At 35.9% G+C, this 19,841-nt stretch overlaps 1 protein-coding gene across 1 annotated transcript in view; it reads left to right on the forward strand.

Moving 5' to 3' along the window:
* The first annotated feature begins 13,617 nt into the window (after positions 1 to 13,617).
* Positions 13,618 to 19,841, forward strand: part of LOC149821736 (uncharacterized) — a 42,600-nt gene continuing 36,376 nt past the window's right edge. The window contains exons 1-4 of the mRNA XM_089979965.1: positions 13,618 to 13,961; positions 14,225 to 14,347; positions 15,759 to 15,879; positions 19,581 to 19,709. Of these exons, the coding sequence (XP_089836091.1) occupies positions 13,903 to 13,961; positions 14,225 to 14,347; positions 15,759 to 15,879; positions 19,581 to 19,709 (432 nt within the window). The 5' untranslated portion in view covers positions 13,618 to 13,902. The remainder of the gene's footprint in view (positions 13,962 to 14,224; positions 14,348 to 15,758; positions 15,880 to 19,580; positions 19,710 to 19,841) is intronic.

Here is a 19,841-nt window from a genome sequence, read left to right on the forward strand (position 1 = left end):
TGCTTTGGCATCGAATGTTGGGTTATATCTCTGAAAAGAGAATAAAGAGACTTATAAATGAAGGGGGGTTGAAATCTCTAGATTTTACCAACAATGGCTCGTGTGTTGATTGCATAAAGGCTAAGCATATAAACACATACAAATAAGGTGTCAAACGTAGTAATGAGATATTAAAGCTACTTCATACAGATGTATGTGGATCATTTTCTCCTTGTTGCATAGGCGAAAAATATTTTAGCACCTTTATTGATGACTAATCATGGTATATGTATATCTACCTAATCTTTAAAAAATCTGATATTTTTCATATGTTTAATGAATTTAAGAAAGAAGTAGAGAAATAAACTGATAAAGTTATTAAGATAGTCATGTATGATAGAAGTGGCGAATATTATGGTAGGTTTACTGATATGAAGCAAATAGAATGACCATTAGCGCAATTTCTTAAAGAGGAAGGCATTGTGCCTTAATATACTATGCCTGATAGTGCCTACCAGAATGGTGTAGCTGAAAGAATAAATCGTATGCTTAAATAAATGGTCAGGGTCATATTGAATTATTCAACACTTTTCATAAAGTTGTGGGGTGAAGTCTTAAGAATTGTTGTGCATATTTTGAATAAGGTTCCTACAAAATTTGTGCCTAAAACTCCTTACAAGTTGTGGACAGGTAGGAAACCATCACTGTCTTATATACACATATGAGGATGTCCAGCAAAGGCTAAGTTGTATAACATCCACATTAAAGCCTTCGATCTAAGAACAACTAGTGGATATTTTATTGGTTATCCAAAGAGATCAAAATGATACAAGTTTTATTACCTATCTCATTCACCATAAATTGTTGAAATGGATAAGGCAAAATTCCTTGAAGATGGTTCAGTAGGATTAAGTGCACTTCAAAACCTTGGTTTTGAGGAAGTACATGATCCAGTTTCATCGCATGTTAAAGAAAACACTAAAAGATACCACATTATTATTCCTAATGATGATGTGGTTGATCACCCGGTTGTTGATGCATAAATCCAAAGTGAACCTATTGTGAATAATGCAGAAGAGCATGAATATCATGATTAGGTTCAATCTGAGCCTGAAGAATGACCTGTTTAAAGATCCACAAGAATTAAGAAATTTGCCATACATCCAGATTATGTGGTATACCTTTAGAAGCTTGATGATTTCATAAATATAGATGATGACCCGTTGACCTTTATGAAAGTTGCGTAAAGAAAACAATCTTCACACTGGATAGAAGCCATGAAACAAGAGTTAGACTCTATGGATAAGAATCAAGTGTGAGATATTTTTGAGTTACCTAAGAGAGTAAAACTCGTAGGGTGTATGCGTCTTTAAGACAAAAAAAAACTTCAAATGTAACATAGAGAGACATAAGGCAAGATTGGTTGCTAAAAAGGTCACCCAGATGGAGGGCATTGACTATAATGAGACATTTTCTCTTGTCTCAACTAAAGAGTCGATGAGGATAATTTTGGCCCTCGTAACTCATCATGACTTATAGCTACATCAGATTGATGTGAAAATAATGTCCCTCAACAAGGATCTGAATGAAGAGATATACATGGAACAACCTATTGGTTTCTCTGAAGATGATCGTTTAGTTTGCAAGCTTAACAAATCAATATATGGACTTAAATAGGCCTCCCGACAATGGTATATTAAATTTTCCCAAGTCATTGTAACTTTTGGGTTTACATAAAACATTATTGATCAATATATATACCTTAAGGAAAGTGAGAGTAAGTTCATTATATTAATGTTGTATGTGTATGATATTTTACTAGCAACCAACAATATAAAGTTACTTGCAGAGACAAAACAGTTTATTGCATCACATTTTGATATAAAAGATATGGGTGAGGCTGCTTATGTACTTGGCATTGAGATTCGCCGAGACAGAGCAAAAGGTTTTCTAGGCCTCTCCTAAAGATTCTGCATAAATAAGGTGTTAAAGCGGTATGGTATGGAGAATTGTTCTTCTAGTTCAACACCCATATCAAAAGATGACAAACTGAGCCTAAAAGATTGTCCACAGGACGATATTGACAAAACACAGATGAGTGATTATCCATATGCATCAGTTGTTGGCAGCTTGCAATATGCGCAAACTTGTTCACGGCCAGATATCTCTTTCGCAGTAGGGGTGTTTGGCAGATTTTAGTCTAACCCAAACATATCTCATTGGAAAGTTGCCAAGAAAGTCATGCAGTATTTACAAGTGACAAAAGACTATATGTTGATATATCATAAAGTTGATTACCTCGAGGTTATTTGCTACTCAGATGCGAACTTAGGAGGATGCTTTGATAGTAGAAAGTCTACTACTGGGTACATCTTCTTACTTGTTGAGGGCACGATCTCTTAGAGGAGTGGAAAGCAGACGACCAATGTTGCTCACACCATGGAGGCAGAATTCATAGCATTATACAAGACTACCTCGCAGGCCATATGGTTGACGAACTTCATATCACAGTTAAAGGTGGTTGATTCCATTAAGAAACCACTAAAGGTCTACTATGATAATGAAGCAACGGTGTCCTTTTTTAATAACAATAAAAGTACTACGCCATGTAAGCATATGAAATTAAAGTACTTTGTTGTTAAAGAAAGGACAAAGAATCATCTAGTGCATATTGTCAATATTGGTACCAAAAAGATGATTGTTGATCCTCTTAGTAAAGGGTTAGCACCAAGGTTGTATTTCGAACACGTACTGAGGATGAGCTTATTAAACTCTTTTTGACATATGCATATAAATAAAGTGATCACATTGAGTTCTTTGATTCTCGTTGTTATTTGTTTGTTGTTAATCTCATAAGGATTAGATATTCAACTAAGGATCTATAAAATAGATTATAAAGGCGAGTCTATTCATTAAGTCATTCCCATAAAGTTTTATGGTTAAGGGTTTATCATCAGAACAAGTGGGAGAATATTGGGATAAGCCATCGTAAGTGAAAGTTACCTACATTGCAGATAACCTCCCGCATAAAGTGTTTCTTCTGATTTACATGTGCATAATCAAGGAGGAACAATTACATAAACCGTTCTCTTTTTGTGCCTAAAAGGGGTATCACGGGCGACTCCGATATACAGAGAAACACATTAAAAATACAAAGGGAAAACATGTCGAGAACCTTACCTTTCATCCAGTGTTTTTCCATCCAGTGAGGGAACGATGATCCTGCTCACCGATTGCGTTTAGTAGCCTACACTCGTGGAGGGTAGCAGTTTGGCTGAGAAGTGAAGCTTTCTTCTGCTCCGTGTAAAGGATTTAATTTGTTGTTGTTGCTTTGGCAACCTCAAATACAGAAAACAACACATCCCAACATTCAGGGACATCAAAGTAGTTTGGCCATTTTTTTTAAGTTTTCATGGCTACTGCAGTTCGGCTTCTTGAAATAGGACTTGTCTTGCAAACCTGTGTTTGTTGTGCCAATGGGTCACATAATATTTAATTTTTTCTATTCTTAGGGAGGACTGATTATATGTGGTTTCTCTATCATGAACAACATTTGGTGTCTCATCTCTATTTGCAACCGGAATGTTGTTTATATCTGCTTTTATCAGTGGGGTCTGTGCTTGTGCCTCTGGTTTTCTGTTGAGGTTTTATTTCAGAGTTTTGTAGCAGTTGAATTCAAAGAATTAAGGTTGTATAGAATTTTGTTCTCTGTTTTTCGATAACAGTAAGTGATATCTCATCACTTGCTATTGTAATGGTTTTATTCCAATATGTTATGAATGATATTTCTTTTAAAATAAAAATTTGACAGTTTGTTATGTTTTTTTAGTCATAGTATGTTTTTATTTCATTTGCTAGAAAAGGCATGACATGTGGCTTAAAATGATAACTAACTAATCATGTGGATGGATCAATAAGTATGTACTTAAATAAACTTCAACACTAAGTTTATAAACATGAAAATGACAAAAAATGTCTAAATATGATAGCATATATAGATTTATTCTCTATTTTTTGTGTTCTTGTGTGTTTGGGGATAGATGAGTTGCATAAAGCTAGCCCACATTGATTCTTCGAATATAAAATGGTGGGATGGTGGTCCCCATATATTGTGGATGACTGATGTGCATAATCATGCATTTTAATAACTCAAACAACAATTCTATATACATATGAACACATTCATAGATTAAGCTTCTATTTTTCATGTTATTGTGTGCATGTTGTTTTCTAACAATTATAGTCATGTTTTTATTTATAAGTTAAAAAATTACAAACAAATAGACTGGCATAGAGAATCGTATGGACTTAATGGATCATGATCTTAACAATTTCTTATGATTTCTTTGTTATAATATATTTTTATTTCATTTGTTCGAAATGTATGTCACACAACTTGAAACAACAACCTATACAAATGATTGTGTGGATGGATCCATAGTTTTTTATTTAAATAAGTTCAAGGTGATCAAGTGCATCTGCATACTTAAAGTTTTATGTTTCGGGGAACTGAAATCTCGTAATACTTGCAACAGTTTAGATAACCCTACATTACGTCAAAGGATCACCCTTATGTAAATGAAGCCACTTTTAACAATAAACATGATTCTTCTTAAAAAACAAAAAACAAGAAACCAAATTTTAAACAACTCAAGAAATAATACAAGAAAATCATGATATATGCCCAAAGCACATGGGAAGCACAACTCTCGCATGTTGGGGGCAACTATCACTTTATCCAAAATCTAAAGAAAGTGAACTTTGGTGTGATCGAGAAACTGTGGGTCTTAAAGTACACCCATATGGTACACATTTGTACTTGTAATGTACAAATAAAAGGACGAGCCCATCGATAGGGATGTAAAGCGGTCAGACTCACTCTAGGCATTACCAAGTTTGACTTAATTGGGTTGAATTAGAAAAAACCGAACCCATAATCAACTAGCTTAAAACCCGACATTTCAACTTAATCGAGTCAGGTTTTACTTGAGTTTCGGGTTTGGGTTTGAATGCAACTCAAAACCAAACACGCATCTGATTATTAATCGGTTCTTAAGTTTCCTACCAAATCAAAGAAAACAGGTTCGGTTTATCCGGGTACCAGAACCAAACCTGTTATGTTTACATCTCTACCTGCAACTATATTTAGCCACAATGACAAAACATTTCAAAATAAGAGAAGAGAAGAATGTTATGTTGGATATTAGTAGGGATCCAGTGTGGGCTATTAGGTCTCACACATGGAATCCATATGTTGGATCCAGGGTGCATCATTGGATTTTCATATGAGAATCCAATGACTTATAGTAAATCCGATGACCCACTTAAGTAAGTGGGCCCTTGAGTTATGAGTCACTTAGTAAGTGGTGGGCCCACAACTCATTGCATTCTTGGCATGTTTGGGAATCTAAATAAACTATTAAGGTTGGGAACCGGCTACCCAGGGGAGGCTACTTAACCATCCCTTACCTCTGCAGGAAATGATGAACGTGAATCCATGAAACCCCCCTTGAAGCATGCCAGTTAAATATAAATCCTCATATGCTATCCTCTATCACGCTGCACACACTCCTATTCGAATTACAACGTTGGTATCAGAGCTCGATTCCAATGTGTGCAGTAACTCGACGTAGATCACAGTTCAAGGATCGATGCAAACATAGCCCACACCGAAAAACCCAGTAACCATTGGGCTCGGCCAACGATGCTGCCCGCAGGAATTGGTTGCTAGCCAAAGTGAAATCCTGCAACCCACATTGCCGATGTGAGGTGGCAAAAAAAAAGAGTGGAGGCTTTGTAAGACGGCCTAGTCTCGCTAATCGAATGGATCTGACAAAGCCGCCAGAGAATTAACTACTAACACAGAAGAACAGGCAGAGTTGTTGGATGTTGTTGCGAGTGCGAACGAGTCATCTACTTGGACTTTTTTCTTTAACTCTCAAATTTCTGAATATTTTATTTTAGGGTTCTAGTTTGTATTTTTCCCATAACGGTCCTCTATTAGAAAAGTATTTTTTGGTGTGCATAATACCTCCTAGTACATTATCAAGACAAGTTTGGATATAGATTGGATCAAGTTGGTACAAAAAAATGTTTCAAGTTCGCTAAATAACTCCCAATGCTTTATCTAGCGTTTTATCTAGACAGGTTTTGATCTGGATTGGATCAAGTAGGTACAAGTAGTTTCTTATAAACCTGATTCAATTCGGTAAAAAAAATTTGGACTGTGATTTGCTTTGGATCTCTATCCTGATATAGGAGAGAATTTTTTAGCATGCATCTATTTTAGTATCCTTAAATACTATGTGTTTGCATTTTTTTATATGCTTTAATACTATGTTCATATTTTGGATTATGTTAATATATGGATCCGATTTTTATGATGGATCAAGTTTAACGGGACTAGGAACCATTAGATCTGATGTTTGGATAAAGATTGGTCCTGATCAATATTGAATTAGATGTTTGGATCTAGTAAAGAGACATAGACCTGATTTGATCTAGTAGAATATTTTGGATCTGGTTGAACTTGTATGGATCTAAATAAATCTAGTTAATTTTTTTTTATTCAAAGAATGAATTGAATCGACCTTGAATTGGCCCCTTTTGAATTTTCTTTGGGCTGATTTGATCTGAATTTTGGCCAACCAAGAAGATTCAGACTAATTTTCACAATATTGCTATGGATACTAAGCAGAAAATAGAGATCCAAACTATCATCGTGTGCACCAACGCCATATGTAGAAGGAAGAGTGTGTGGTTATGTTGCCACAATGTCATAAATTTCATTCTTGGCAAAAAATTGGTGAGGAAAAATCTCTTGATATTTTAAAAAATATGGGTTTTCTAAAAAAGATGGAGATCTTGATCAAATATCAGTACATGTAAAAGTCTTGCTATTGCATTAGCCTTAAAAGTCCTGATATTTTTAAGATGTCAGTGATATTTGTGACATAGACATGTCAACACATTACTTGAGAAAAGAAAGTAAAATCAAGTCCCTATTGTATTTGCTGCCAGTCATAAGGAAAAATGTCTTTATACATGTTGACGTATCATGTTCGTGATGCATCTTAGGCACTCTTTTGTATCATCCTGTTTCCAAATATCTTAAATAGTGCCAGTGAATGTGTTTTGTTGAGTTTTTTTTTAGAAAGAGGTAAACTTGATTTTATTAAAGCCAGATAAAGAAAAAGAGAAAGCCTAGGGCGATTAGGTATTGACCCCCAACTTTACAAGAAGAGCAAGGCAATCGACGAAGATGGGTCAAATCCAGCTCAAGTCCGTAGCCGACCATTTCTGTTTTGTTGAGTTGAATTGTGTCTAAAAGGGAGTTGCAAGGAGTTAGGGGAAAGTACAACTACAGGATTTCAAGGAAAATGGGTTTGAGAGGAGTTGTGGACTTCCTCATTTGTTTGTAAGCATAAACAACTCTTTCAAGGATTCAGGCATGCAACTAATGTTGATTCCTCATCATGTTTGGAAACCCGTAACATGGTATTTGAGTAGCAAAGAATATAGAACAAAAGTTATATTAGATTTAATTGTATAATTGATATTTATTTTTTTTAACAAACAAGTAACAATAATTTCTTGCAAGATTTTCAAAATATCATAATTTTTTCGCCAAACCATAAATATCATCATTTAAAACCGATATTTATGTTTTTAACATCTATTTATTGTAAAAAATCATGTGCTTTTTTAAATATTATTTATTAATATTTTCCTATAAAAATATTTTATTATATTGTTTATTTGTTTTTTATTGATGATATTTTGCCAAAAAAATGTGAGTTTTCAAAAAAATTTAAAATTCTCGCAAGTTTTTTACTACTGATAGTTTGTCATTTTTTAACTTTTTTGTCACTATGTTTGTGAATATACAACCCCAACACTAAATTAATGTAGAATGATGGTAGGCTTGGCTGAGCATATGAAAGTGTGTTGAGGCGGTAGGAATAAGTGGGGAGCAAATGGAGAGAGTGGAGTGATTGGGGAAGGAGGGAGAGGGGTGGGCTGCAAAAAGAGAGATTAGGGTTTTAGAAGGAGAAGGAAGCAAAAAATGAGAGAAGGGGGAAGAAATGAGACTGAGCTCATCTTGCGCCTCTTTTTTAAATCCGTGTGTGGGAAACTCGTAGTTTGTCATTACTTTGTCGGTTATTCATGCAGATGTTGCTTCTAGGGCAGTACAATGAGAGGGGTTGATAGTGTCCTAGACAAGGTAGACGTTGCTATTCTTGTTAGTGCTCCTGTGGCAACGAGAAAGGGAGGCATTGTCTTCTTTACTATATTTTTTTTGTCGTTCCTTCATGTCATTGGACAACTTTGCATTTGTCAAAGGTAATGACATTCTCCTATTATTTTTATTCTTATCTGCTTGCTGCTTTTGGCACTTGAGTTTATTTGGTAATTTCTAATTTATATACGTTTGTTGATCCTCTCTTCCTTCATATATTAGAGGCTTAGTGTAACACCTCAAGATTTTTAACCCAAAAAATTTTGAGGAATTTTTTTCCATCATTGAAAATAATTTTCAACATCTTGACTCAAAAACCTTGGGCGAGTTACGGTCGGTCAAACACACTAGTACTGGATTTTTATAAAAAAAAAACGTATCAATGTAAACTTTCATTGTAGCACATAGGGTATTGTTCAATAGACAAATAAACCATACTGTAGTTCATAAAACAAAATAACAGAAGTTTCAAAAATCCAGTCTCCAGGAAAGGGAAATGGTTTAGTTTCCTGACTCCACGACAACTCCCCATAATCTCCCTGGTAATTCATTTTGTGCTTGTAATTGTGTAGGGGGTCAAAACAATACCCCAATAGGAATATAATGACAAGTATATATATATATATATGAAAGCAGGCATACAAAAAACATCAGTTTTCAAATGTAAACAAATATCACAACATTGATAAAACACATAACCACTGGAAAACTATTTTCAATACTTATGCATGATAAAGTAGGTCATTCATGACCTATCAATGTAGTGGAATATCCATCTATGACATGAGTGACTTAAAATTCTTTCATTTAACTAAGCTTTCTTAAACGATGCATGTTATGCTTTGACAAAATACTTAATACACTTTTGTTCCTCTTGCTAACAATTTCTGTGGGTACGATAAACTAATATACATACCAGACACACGACCAAGGAGTATATTCAAACAATTTGTATCTTATTACCTTGGCCTTGCATGTCCTTTTTGGCCTTAGGTGAGGGGCAAAACTTATCGAGAAAGAAATCCCAATACCCTCAACCTTATATATCAATGTTTTTATTCAACTGAAGCCTTATTCACTGCCACCCCGCGGCACCAATGATAGCTATCCCCTATCTTCGTGGTTGGAGAAACAACCCTTCATGCTTTACAATACCCCATGGAGTCAATCATACCACTTACTCGGTCATTGTAAGTAACATGAGAACTAACATTCACTTTCTTAATTAGTTAATTCTCATGACATACATACTTGAACATTATTTTCAAACTTTCAATGGCCTCCATAGGGTACAAGTACACATGGTTTTCTTTTAACACCAGCACTTTGAGGCACAAACATTACAATTTCCTTTCATAGGTTCTGAGCATATATGACATTTCTCACTTCCTTATGAGTCCATTTCAACATTATTCCCAAAGTGTCTTAGAGTAAAGCATCAACACAAACTTTCTTTGCATTCCTCAATTAACATACATGTATTTCACATTTTTATCATGATGCATATAACATTATAATAATTCACATCATGCATTAAACACACATTTGGTTGTCATGCATCCCCCAAAAATATCTTTTCTTATTTGAATAAGCACACTATTGCATAAGGCACAATATTCATTTCATATTCATCACATCATTTTTATGATATGTCTTAGCAATCCATACAAGTTATGGTAAAAAATGCAAATCATATATCAGAAGCTAACATAAGCCTTAATCTTTCACTTAATGGAAATACGCAGCTTTAAATCACATAGGCAACTCCAATGTTACTAAACTTCATCAAAACTTACAACATATACAAAAAAACAATTTAAATTGGGATTATTTTCTAAGCCAAATTACTTAATTAACATATCATATATAATTTAATTTACTGATTTATCATATCATTTTTCATAAGTCCATACTTTAAAATCACATATTACAAAGCTTGAAATCATAAGTATATATCATTTTCCATAAAAAATCTAAATCTCAACTCGCAGGTCACTATGTAGTTCATAAAACACTTGTGTCGTTATATATATATATATATATATATATATATATATATATATATATATATATATATATATATATATATATTAAATACCTTGAACGATGCCACTTATTTAAAATGAACATTAAACCCAATATGATTTTGCTAGATCATACATGATTTTTTTTATACGTGATTTTAACCTTCAGTCATGAGCTACATGTGATTTTTTTTATAGACCCGATTTAATAAAAAATGTTATTTTAAGCATAGTCACATTTTGCACACATTTTTTTTTTCTAAAATCAATCCAACACCAGCTGGACTGTTTAAGAAAATGCAGACTATACATATATTGCCAATCCCATTTTTACAAAAAAATGTCTAAATAAAAAAAAAATGATGTGAGCACAATACTCTTTTTTTTTTTCTTTCTTCCTTTCTCTCACATTCACATAGATGTCAGTAACTCATAAAAATATTTGTTTGACCAGACAATCTATGTTACCACAACACAAATCCGATTGCGTGCATACTTCACCGATTAATGATATCACAAATCATTTAAAAGAAATTATTAGCTAAGCATTTTAATTCCCAACATAACACGTGCTGTCAAAGAAAATGAAAATCATATACAACAGGGAAAAATCTGTAGACAACAATTCAACGTTCGATGTTCATTAATAGGGTTGATCAAAATGAGATTTTTGAAAATTCATAATCGGAAAAAAATTTGTCAAACATGATTCAACTTTTTATGTCAAACCACAATATGGCTAAAATGAATATTTCCAAAAATTAACATGAAAAATAGACATTTCATGGAGCCAAATTTTTACACGCATATACTTAAGTCAAAGTACCTACCTCAAATCGATAGCACCGGTTGGACTCTAGTGGTTGGCCGCGAACCGAGCTAACTAACGTCACAACTACCATGATCTAGCTATAACAAAATAGAGAGAGATATAGGAGAGTATGGGAAAAATGAGGGCTCATACAGGCTTTATATAGAGAGAAAAAATGTGAAGGTTACAACATGAATTAGTGATACTTTGTGGGTTTCATTTCCCAAGAGTCACCATAGTGTAGTGGGGAGGTGTTAGATTAGGCTGCCATTTACGTATGACTTAATGAGAGAGAGAAGTGGGTGGGAGTTGTAAGAAACTCAAAAGTCTTTTTTTTTCCCTCACATGTTTTGTAACCTCTCCCCATTGACGTGAATGGGGGTATAGTTTAGTCCATTATTACAGCCCACCATCTTAGGTGTAAGCCCTACTTAAAAAAAAAGTGTTTCTCATAACCTTATTTTGTTATTATTGTTATTTTCTTCCTTTCTTTGGTTCAAGTGGGTTCCACTAGAGAGAACGCTCCCTTCTCTTTAACGTCTACTCTTCCTCTCACATTTATTTATATATATATATATATATATATATATATATATATATATATATATATATATATATATATATATATATATATATATATGTTCCTATACTTATGTAATTATTTCATGTTTTATAAAATCCATATTAAATCTTATATCTAGTACTACTTCTATTTTAATTTATATCATTAAAGTCAGAATCCATGTTTTATCCACTCCTATGAATCCATACACATACTGAAATCAATTTGGATTTCAGATCTTGGGATTCAGATCCAATTTGGATGCTTTTGAGATCCATATCTAATTACCAAAATTTGACCCATATATCCTTTATTTAAATCTCAGATTTACCTATGAACTAGATCAAGGTGCTAGATTCCTTTTCTATAAATAGTGGATTTCAGATATTTTTGGTATTGGACCAAGATCCAAATCCTTGTAGGTTTTCAATTTGCAAAATTAAATTTTGCAAATTACATTCCTCACAAACCCTTAGTTTACATTAACTTTTCACTAATTATTTTTAAAACACTTAAAAATTTCTCAAAAATTTGCTGGTCTTACACTTAGTGTCTAGCCTTTATGTTACTCTAGATCAGTAGCGGTGCATCATGCAGTTCCCTCGCTCTATCATAACCATTTATTTCTCTCACTTTCTTTCCCTCCCTCTCACTCTTTCTCCATTGTTGGAATGAAGACGATACAACACTCCTGAGCACCAGCGGGAAGAGATGGTGCCCCGATTGCTCCAGCTGAACTTGTCGTCTATCGTCTCTCTCTCCTGTGCTGCCAATATCAGATTTTTAAGGGACTCATTAGAATCCTGGTGAATCCAGTAATTACAAATGCCTCCTCTTTTTAAGAGGAGTTCAAATGTGTATTTTGGAAGAGTTGGAGTCGGCTGATTCCCAGCCCAAAGCCATGCCTCCCTCCAACTCAACCCAAACGACTAGGGATGGCAGTGGGGCGGGGCGGGGCGGGGGACAAGGTTTCCACCCCCGCCCCACCTCAAAATTTTATCCTCCACCCCCGCCCCACCTCCGCGGCGGGGATGGATTTTATCCTCCACCCCGCCTCCATCCCCGTTTCATACCCTTCATCTCCGGTCCAAACGGGGATGAGGCGGGGCGGGGATTAGGCGGGGAAAAGTGCACGTCCACCCCCGCCCCGCCTCCGCAGCGGGGATGGATTTTATCCTCCACCCCCCGTTTCATACCCTTCATCCCCGGTCCAAACGGGGCGAGGCGGGGCGGGGCCCGGCTTTCCCCCGGTCCACTGCCATCCCTACAAACGACAATCAAATTCTTGTCTACGGCGTTATCCCAGTTTACCTATTGACTAAAGGTTTTACCGCTTTGAGTTCATAAGACCCCGACTTCTCTACGAAGACCATTGAACCCTATCTTAAATTTGAAAGAAACCCGCAGGGGTAGAGAAACTTTTAGTAAGACAACATTGCACTAAATAGCATTTAGCTGCCTACTTTTACAATCTATGTTTCAAAAACACACTATCCTTTAAATAATTTGTTTGACCTTTTAGTCAAAGAAGGAAAAAATTGAATTGCACATAATGGGCTAGGGCTGGCCCGGCCCACTAATGAACCATGCCAACCTGGTTGGCCCGGTTAAAGCCTGACCCACTAATTGACAAGCCAGGCCATTATCAAAAGCTTGGCTCACAGCGCACCCATTAGGCCCATGGGCCTATTTGAGTGTTCTTCTGCCTATATATATATATATATATATATACGATCTGGGCTAGGCCAGAAACCTGGTTAAGGCCAAATTTTAATGCCCAACCCCGGCCCATTTCCCACCTCTGAGCCTAACATGAGCTGCTTCGTTAAAAAAAAGTTCACAAATATTCTTTTATACCTCATGCGGGTGTTTGAAATGCAATAAAATAAGATAATAGTTGAATGTAATAATCAAGATATTTGGCGGTGTTCTGAAATAATTATAAGTTAAATAGTTTTATTCTGTATTTTTTCCTTTTATGGAGCAAGTGATCAAACGGTTAAGTAGTTTTTTCTGTAAATTATTATTTCCTTTTGTGGAGCAAGTGATCAAACGGATTCACTTGTGCTGTTTTGGGGGCGGTGTCTGCCGAAACCGAGGGGCGTGTGTGCTCCCCCGAGTCCTGACTCCTCAGAGACGCTTGTGGCGTCGACGAGCAAAAGAGCTTCCCCAGTTGATGATCGGAGCAAACATGCATTTGTAGCGAGCCCTTGATGCTCACTCTTAAACAACAAGAGTGGCTCGAACGCCTGCTTGGGGGCAGAAGCAGCCGTCGCGATCTTCGGAGATGAATCTTGACGTGGGCGGGCCAAGGGTCACGCTGACGAGCTCGGAGCCCTTCAAGAGGTGCCTTCCGTCCTGTTTTCCTCGATTCGATTGTGCTTCCGCTTTTGATTCTTCAGTTTCTTGATTGTTCGGTTTTTATGTGTTTTGTCTGATGCCCGACGAAATGCGTTCGATCCTCTCTCTTGAGCTCTTTTGGTTGATGTGTGATTCTTGAATTGCCTTCTTCGCTTTTTGGCTGTTGGGTTTGCTCGTTTTTCCCTTTCTTTGAGAAAAGTTTGGTAGCGAATTGGGCGCTCCTCAGTGTGTTTGTTTGGGTTTCGTAGGTTGGTGAGATTGGCGGCACGGGCTTTCTATGATGATATAACCACCAAGGGCGAGAATCAGCAGAAAACCGGTCGGAGTGATAACAGAGGAATCGCAGTGGTGGTCCTAGACTCCCTCACCAGGTAAAATTTCTTCTAACTCCGTGGTTCTTGTGATCATTTTTGCTTTCGTATGCAGTGCCATCATTAAAATTTGTGGTAATTTGTGAATAACTTGTTCGTTGGTTCGACAATTCTGTTGGGGAATATAATATTAGTATACGGTCGTTGCAAAGAAATTATGGTTATGTCTGGCACCTTATAGGCGATATTCGATTTCTCTGGGAGAAGTAGTGCCAATATTTTGGTTCTGATAATTGCATACATCTTTAGTTTATTGACATTCTATGCACATGTTGAGAATGTTCTTATTTCTTTTAGCCGGTACTTGGCTCTGCCAGCTTAGCCAGAAAAATAGGATGCGTTAGAAAGTCATGTTTATACTCCACATTGCAACTTCCCAACCTAATCCGATTTTCCAGATAAGTAGGTACAATCGAGCTCCTTTCCTTGTGCCATTTGTGCATTTCATAGTGGGTGCACCGAGTTTACTAGAATGTTAAACCTGATGTCGTGACTCTGTGGTAAATACCATAACTCTGGCCATATGAACTTTGGAACAGTACACCAGCTTTTCCAGTTCCTGCATTTGTGTTGCGTGAAAGTAAAGTCAAGAACGTGGCTTTCAACACAACAGATCTAGTATTGCACTTGGATTTGTGTATCAAAATAATCAAAATGGACTTTCTTTCTTTGCCACTAAGAAAAAGAAAAACATAAAAATACATTCTAGTTATTTTAATGTATGTCCAAAGGTTAACATGCCATTTTGGTAGTATACTGAACCGTGGTTTTATATAAGTTCCTTTTCTATATCACCTGTTCCCACAATGAAAGGTGACCTACAAAGTTGGTACGTAGGTCATGAATGTGACACATGTATGCCAGTGGAATTTGGGCTTTGCCCATGCTTATGATCTCAAACTTGTGCTAGGTCAAGTGCAATACAGAAGCCAAATACCAAAAAAATTGGCCTTGATATGTCAAATCCACTATAGTAAATGCTCCTCTCACAATATAATCAGCAGGACTTTTTGCTATATAGGTCATATTGTACTTTTAACAAAAAGAATGATGTGGTACTGCATTGCAGAATAACTCACACTGCAGGGTAAATTTGAACTAAAGAGTGCCTTTCTTGATGCATATATTTGTCTCGATATTGCAATGCTCTATTTTCATGTATTTGAAATTTTTGTTGGTATTAAAAAGATGCTTGATATGTGATGGTGATGAAGTATAGAATAAAGCTTTTGTCTTCCCATTTGGTCTTGTTTTCCGTTCAGGTCAATATGTGATGAACTGCAATGATGCAAACTAATTGGATAAGTTGTCCCATTCCCTTGGTTTATTCTAGAGAGTAGTGAATTCAGTTGTTTGATTAAACCCATAACATTTGCTAAATATTTTGTGTCACACTATTTAAACTTTGTAGGCGTCAGTGGGTTAAAGAGGAAGATTTGGCAAAGGATTTGAAGTTGCACGCAAAACAACTCCGTCGTACATTACGCTTTTTTGAAGAAGAAAAGCTAGTCACAAGAGATCAACGGAAGGAGGTGATTATATGTTACTTTTCTTATTGTGAAGTTGCATTACTTCATGTGCAGTGTTCTATGGTCATTTTTTTATAGACATGTATATGCTCATTTGTTTTCTGTAATGCTATGTGCTATATGACACCTTGATTTGACCCACTGGCTTGATCCTTGGTGTTATCTGAAATGTGTTACTGATAGATATGCCATTTTGGATATGGCAAGACATCAGATGGTTTAGGGCCATCAAATGACTTCATAAACCTCAAATACATGATTCTATGGTCTATGAATGAGTTGAACTGAATCTCGATGACTTTGTTTCATTGTTCTTTTTTAAGTTCCTTAGAGCATTAGTATTGGAAAGATTAACAAGAACATTTACTAAACACAAAGACTGGTACAAAAGGCTGATGGGGCACAAGCTAAAGGAATCAGGAGAAGTGGAGACTTATGAAGACTTGGAGGGAGACACAATATTTAGGTGTGACATGTTTTTGTTCTAGTTAGGAAACAATGAAGAAAAAAGAACATCAAGTTAACTCATGTAGTTGGGATGAGGCTTGATGACGATGGAAAGGATTTAAGAAATAGTAACAATAGATTTTCATGTTAGGAAAGCTCATGGGTGCTTTGTTGATTGGAGATTGAGAATTATTTGTCAAGAGAATTGAATCTTAACGACAAGGCATCTACTTGTTGCTGCATGAATTGGACTCATTTTAATACGACAAGGTATCTAACCGGCTTGTATAGCACATAGCTCTCTTTGCCATCCATCAATGACAACCTTATGAGAGCCTATCTTTGTTTTGACAGGCAGCAAGACCTCCCTTAGTGGAAGTTTACTATATTCCTATCAACAGCTTATAGCATTAGGAAATGAAAATCATGCTTAGAAGAGCTAGACAAAGAAAGGACATGTAAATCGATAGGTGTATGTTTGAAAAAAAATGATGATAATTAAATTAAATATCATAAAAAACGTATAAATAAACTAAAGCCTCACTTGCACAACATGTGCAAGTTATGTAAAATTGTAATTTCAAATTGCGTTACCATGCTTGCAAATTGAGGTAAATACAACCCAAGCCTCACTTGCACAACATGTGAAAATTAAGGTAAAGTTATAATTTTAACTCACCTTGCTTGCAAGTTGTAGTAAAGAGGTAAAAACATCTCCTTTAACCATGACTTGCATGAATTGTGCAAGTTGGGGTAAAAATCCCATTTTAACTGACCTGCAATTGCAAGTCAGGTAAAACGAAAATGATACATAAATGAGACTAAGCAAGATTAAAACCCCGTTCCAACTTTCACGGCTTGTGCAAGTTGGGATAAAAATTGACTTTAACCTGCACTTGCACACTATGAAAGATAGGTAAAAGTAAAAAACCTTTACCTTACTTCTTGTGTGGCAAGGATATATTCCCTACTTTAACTCCCTAGTACCCACCCATGTCATAGTTGGTTCCCATAAAGTAGGGAGGCAAGGAGTAGTGGGGGTGGTTGCATGATAGGTGATAACCATCTAGCTAAAGTAGCACCCATGATGGAAGTTATTTCATCATGGGATGCTAAACTTAATGAAGAGGTTTCTCCAAATCTATAAAAGGAGAACCTACATAAATTCTGGGGCATGAAGTCTGCAAGTTAGAGAGGGAGAGAATCTGCCCAAGTGCTCGTGCATCCAAGAGAGCTGAAGACACAAGAAGCCAACCAGTCCTCCAGCCTTCTCCTTCTCATTTCTTTCTCTCTTTCCTTCCTCTTCTCACCATGTACTCAAGCTTTGAGAATCAGAGGCCACTGTCAAGATGAAAAGTTCCTAATAAAATTACAAGTTTTTCCCACATCTCTACTTGAGTGTTTAATTTTTTTTTTCAATACTCTAGTGTATTCTAAGGGTATGTTGGTTGGTTGATGTTAGGAGAAACATACTTCCATTATATAGTTGTTCCAAATAGCCATATGTTGTTGTGCTATAGGGCTTCCATCCTACCTATGCTAAATCAGAAGAGCTACTAGAACAACCAAGGCTGTTAGAAGGAAGGCTTGTAGAGCAGCCAAAAAGCTGTTATTATTCACCATGATTTGGTTCCAAACCGATAGTGTCTGCAATGGATATCAATAGTTTTTATCAGATTCCTTCTTTCACAATATGTAGATACATACAATGGGATGCAAAATTGAAATAATAGTAGTTTTTTTTCAGTCTTTTTTCAACATGGTAATTTTATGAAAAGTAGGACATGGCATGATTTATTTAGTGTTTACTGTTTAAACATTTGTGTGTCACGTGTAGTGCTTAAAGCTCCAATTTTTCACAAGTTACCACCTTAAGATTCAGCATCATTGAGAAATGTAGATTGTTGTCATTTTAAAAGAAAAAATACCCGATGTCAAAATAAAGAGCTTCACATAACTAAAACATGGATGATATTGGGATCAGAGTCTTGAGTGTGCATGCTATAGGTTTGACCATGCCCATGAATTGTTGTGGTGCAGCTAGCATCTGCATTAAAGGATGTAACACACTCAGCAAAGTGTCTTCATGACATGGTCAATTTTTTTAACTTAACAATTGATGAGAATTCATTGATAAAGGTTTCCAATCTTTTCTGGAAATTAGAAGAACCATTCACCAAACATCATGCTGTGCGATTCTTGAATAGAATGGGGTTAAAAAAAAAGGAAGAGTTATCACTTAATGGTTCTTGCCAATTTAGTTGTGGTAACAAAAGGCGCTTGCTTAGCACATATGCTTGTGATCTTAGAGACAAGAAATTTATGACTCCTTGCTAATACCCTCTTGGACAAACCATGAGTTTAATTTGGGCAAAGGAAATTAAAAGTTAGGCCCACTGAGGAACTCACCTACTTCACCATCGTCACCTAATATTTGCACAGTGAGTCTTGCTTTCCATTAAGCAAGCCTGTGTGAAAGTTTTTTGAAGAAAAGATTATCTAAAAGGAGGAAATTTCTTTGAAGACAAGGAATTGTACTTGCAGATGTTGTACCTTTATTGGCAGATAATAGTTGCTTGTTTGAAAGAGTTAGAAACAACTGGTATACACAGATTTAGTGAAGAAACTCAATTGACTGTCATGGCATGGATTGCCTAAGGATGGTCATGGTATTGAGAAAAACCTATGATTTTTTTTTTGCAATACTCAAGCTTCCATACCATAGCATTCATTCCTGCATTTTTTGAATGGATGAAGAACATTGAATCAATTGTCAAAAATGAAAGGGAAGTACGATATTACTTGTGCATCACTACTGATCAGTTTGCACATATCCCTTCCTACAGTTGACTTGAAGTGCTAGTCTGCAATCTCAAAGTAGTTCTGTATCTAGTTGGGAGCATGATATAGGCAAACATTTTTTTGTGAATCGTGAATCACTTTGTTGGAGTATTGGACTGTAACTATATGTGAAAAGTGTCGTAACCTAGTTTTATGTACAATTTAAACTACCTTATGCATGCTATGCTTTATACGCTTGTGATTCTTGCAACCATTGTTGAAATTAATAATCACATAATGAACCTAACATCTAACTGTTTCTCATATTTGTAATTTTCTAAAAGAAATATCTAATATCAGTTTCAGTAGTAAACCTAATTCACAACATACTTTCTGATGGTTTCATTATGTATTTGGGTATGCAAATGATAATGATTGATTCCATGTTATGTTGTTGCATGTTAATTTGTTTCCAGACGGCAAAAGGGGCAAAATTTCACAGTGCCGCTGTGGCTGCCACTGGTGATGGTCAACCGATTGGTAAAGAGGGTGATGAAAAGATAAAGCAGCATATGCATTCTTATTGTTGCTTGGACTATGCTCAGGTTAGCTATTGATGGATTCATTGTGCTCAATATGATGGGTGGTGATTCTCTTCCATTAAAAGTCTTCCAGTCATTGATCTATTTAAAGTAATACTTCTTTGTTCTCATTGCCTCAATGTATATTCATGTCTT

The sequence above is a fragment of the Nuphar pumila genome, chromosome 11 (genome assembly GCF_984573655.1).
Source record: "Nuphar pumila chromosome 11, dmNupPumi1.hap1.1, whole genome shotgun sequence".
NCBI lineage: Eukaryota > Viridiplantae > Streptophyta > Magnoliopsida > Nymphaeales > Nymphaeaceae > Nuphar > Nuphar pumila.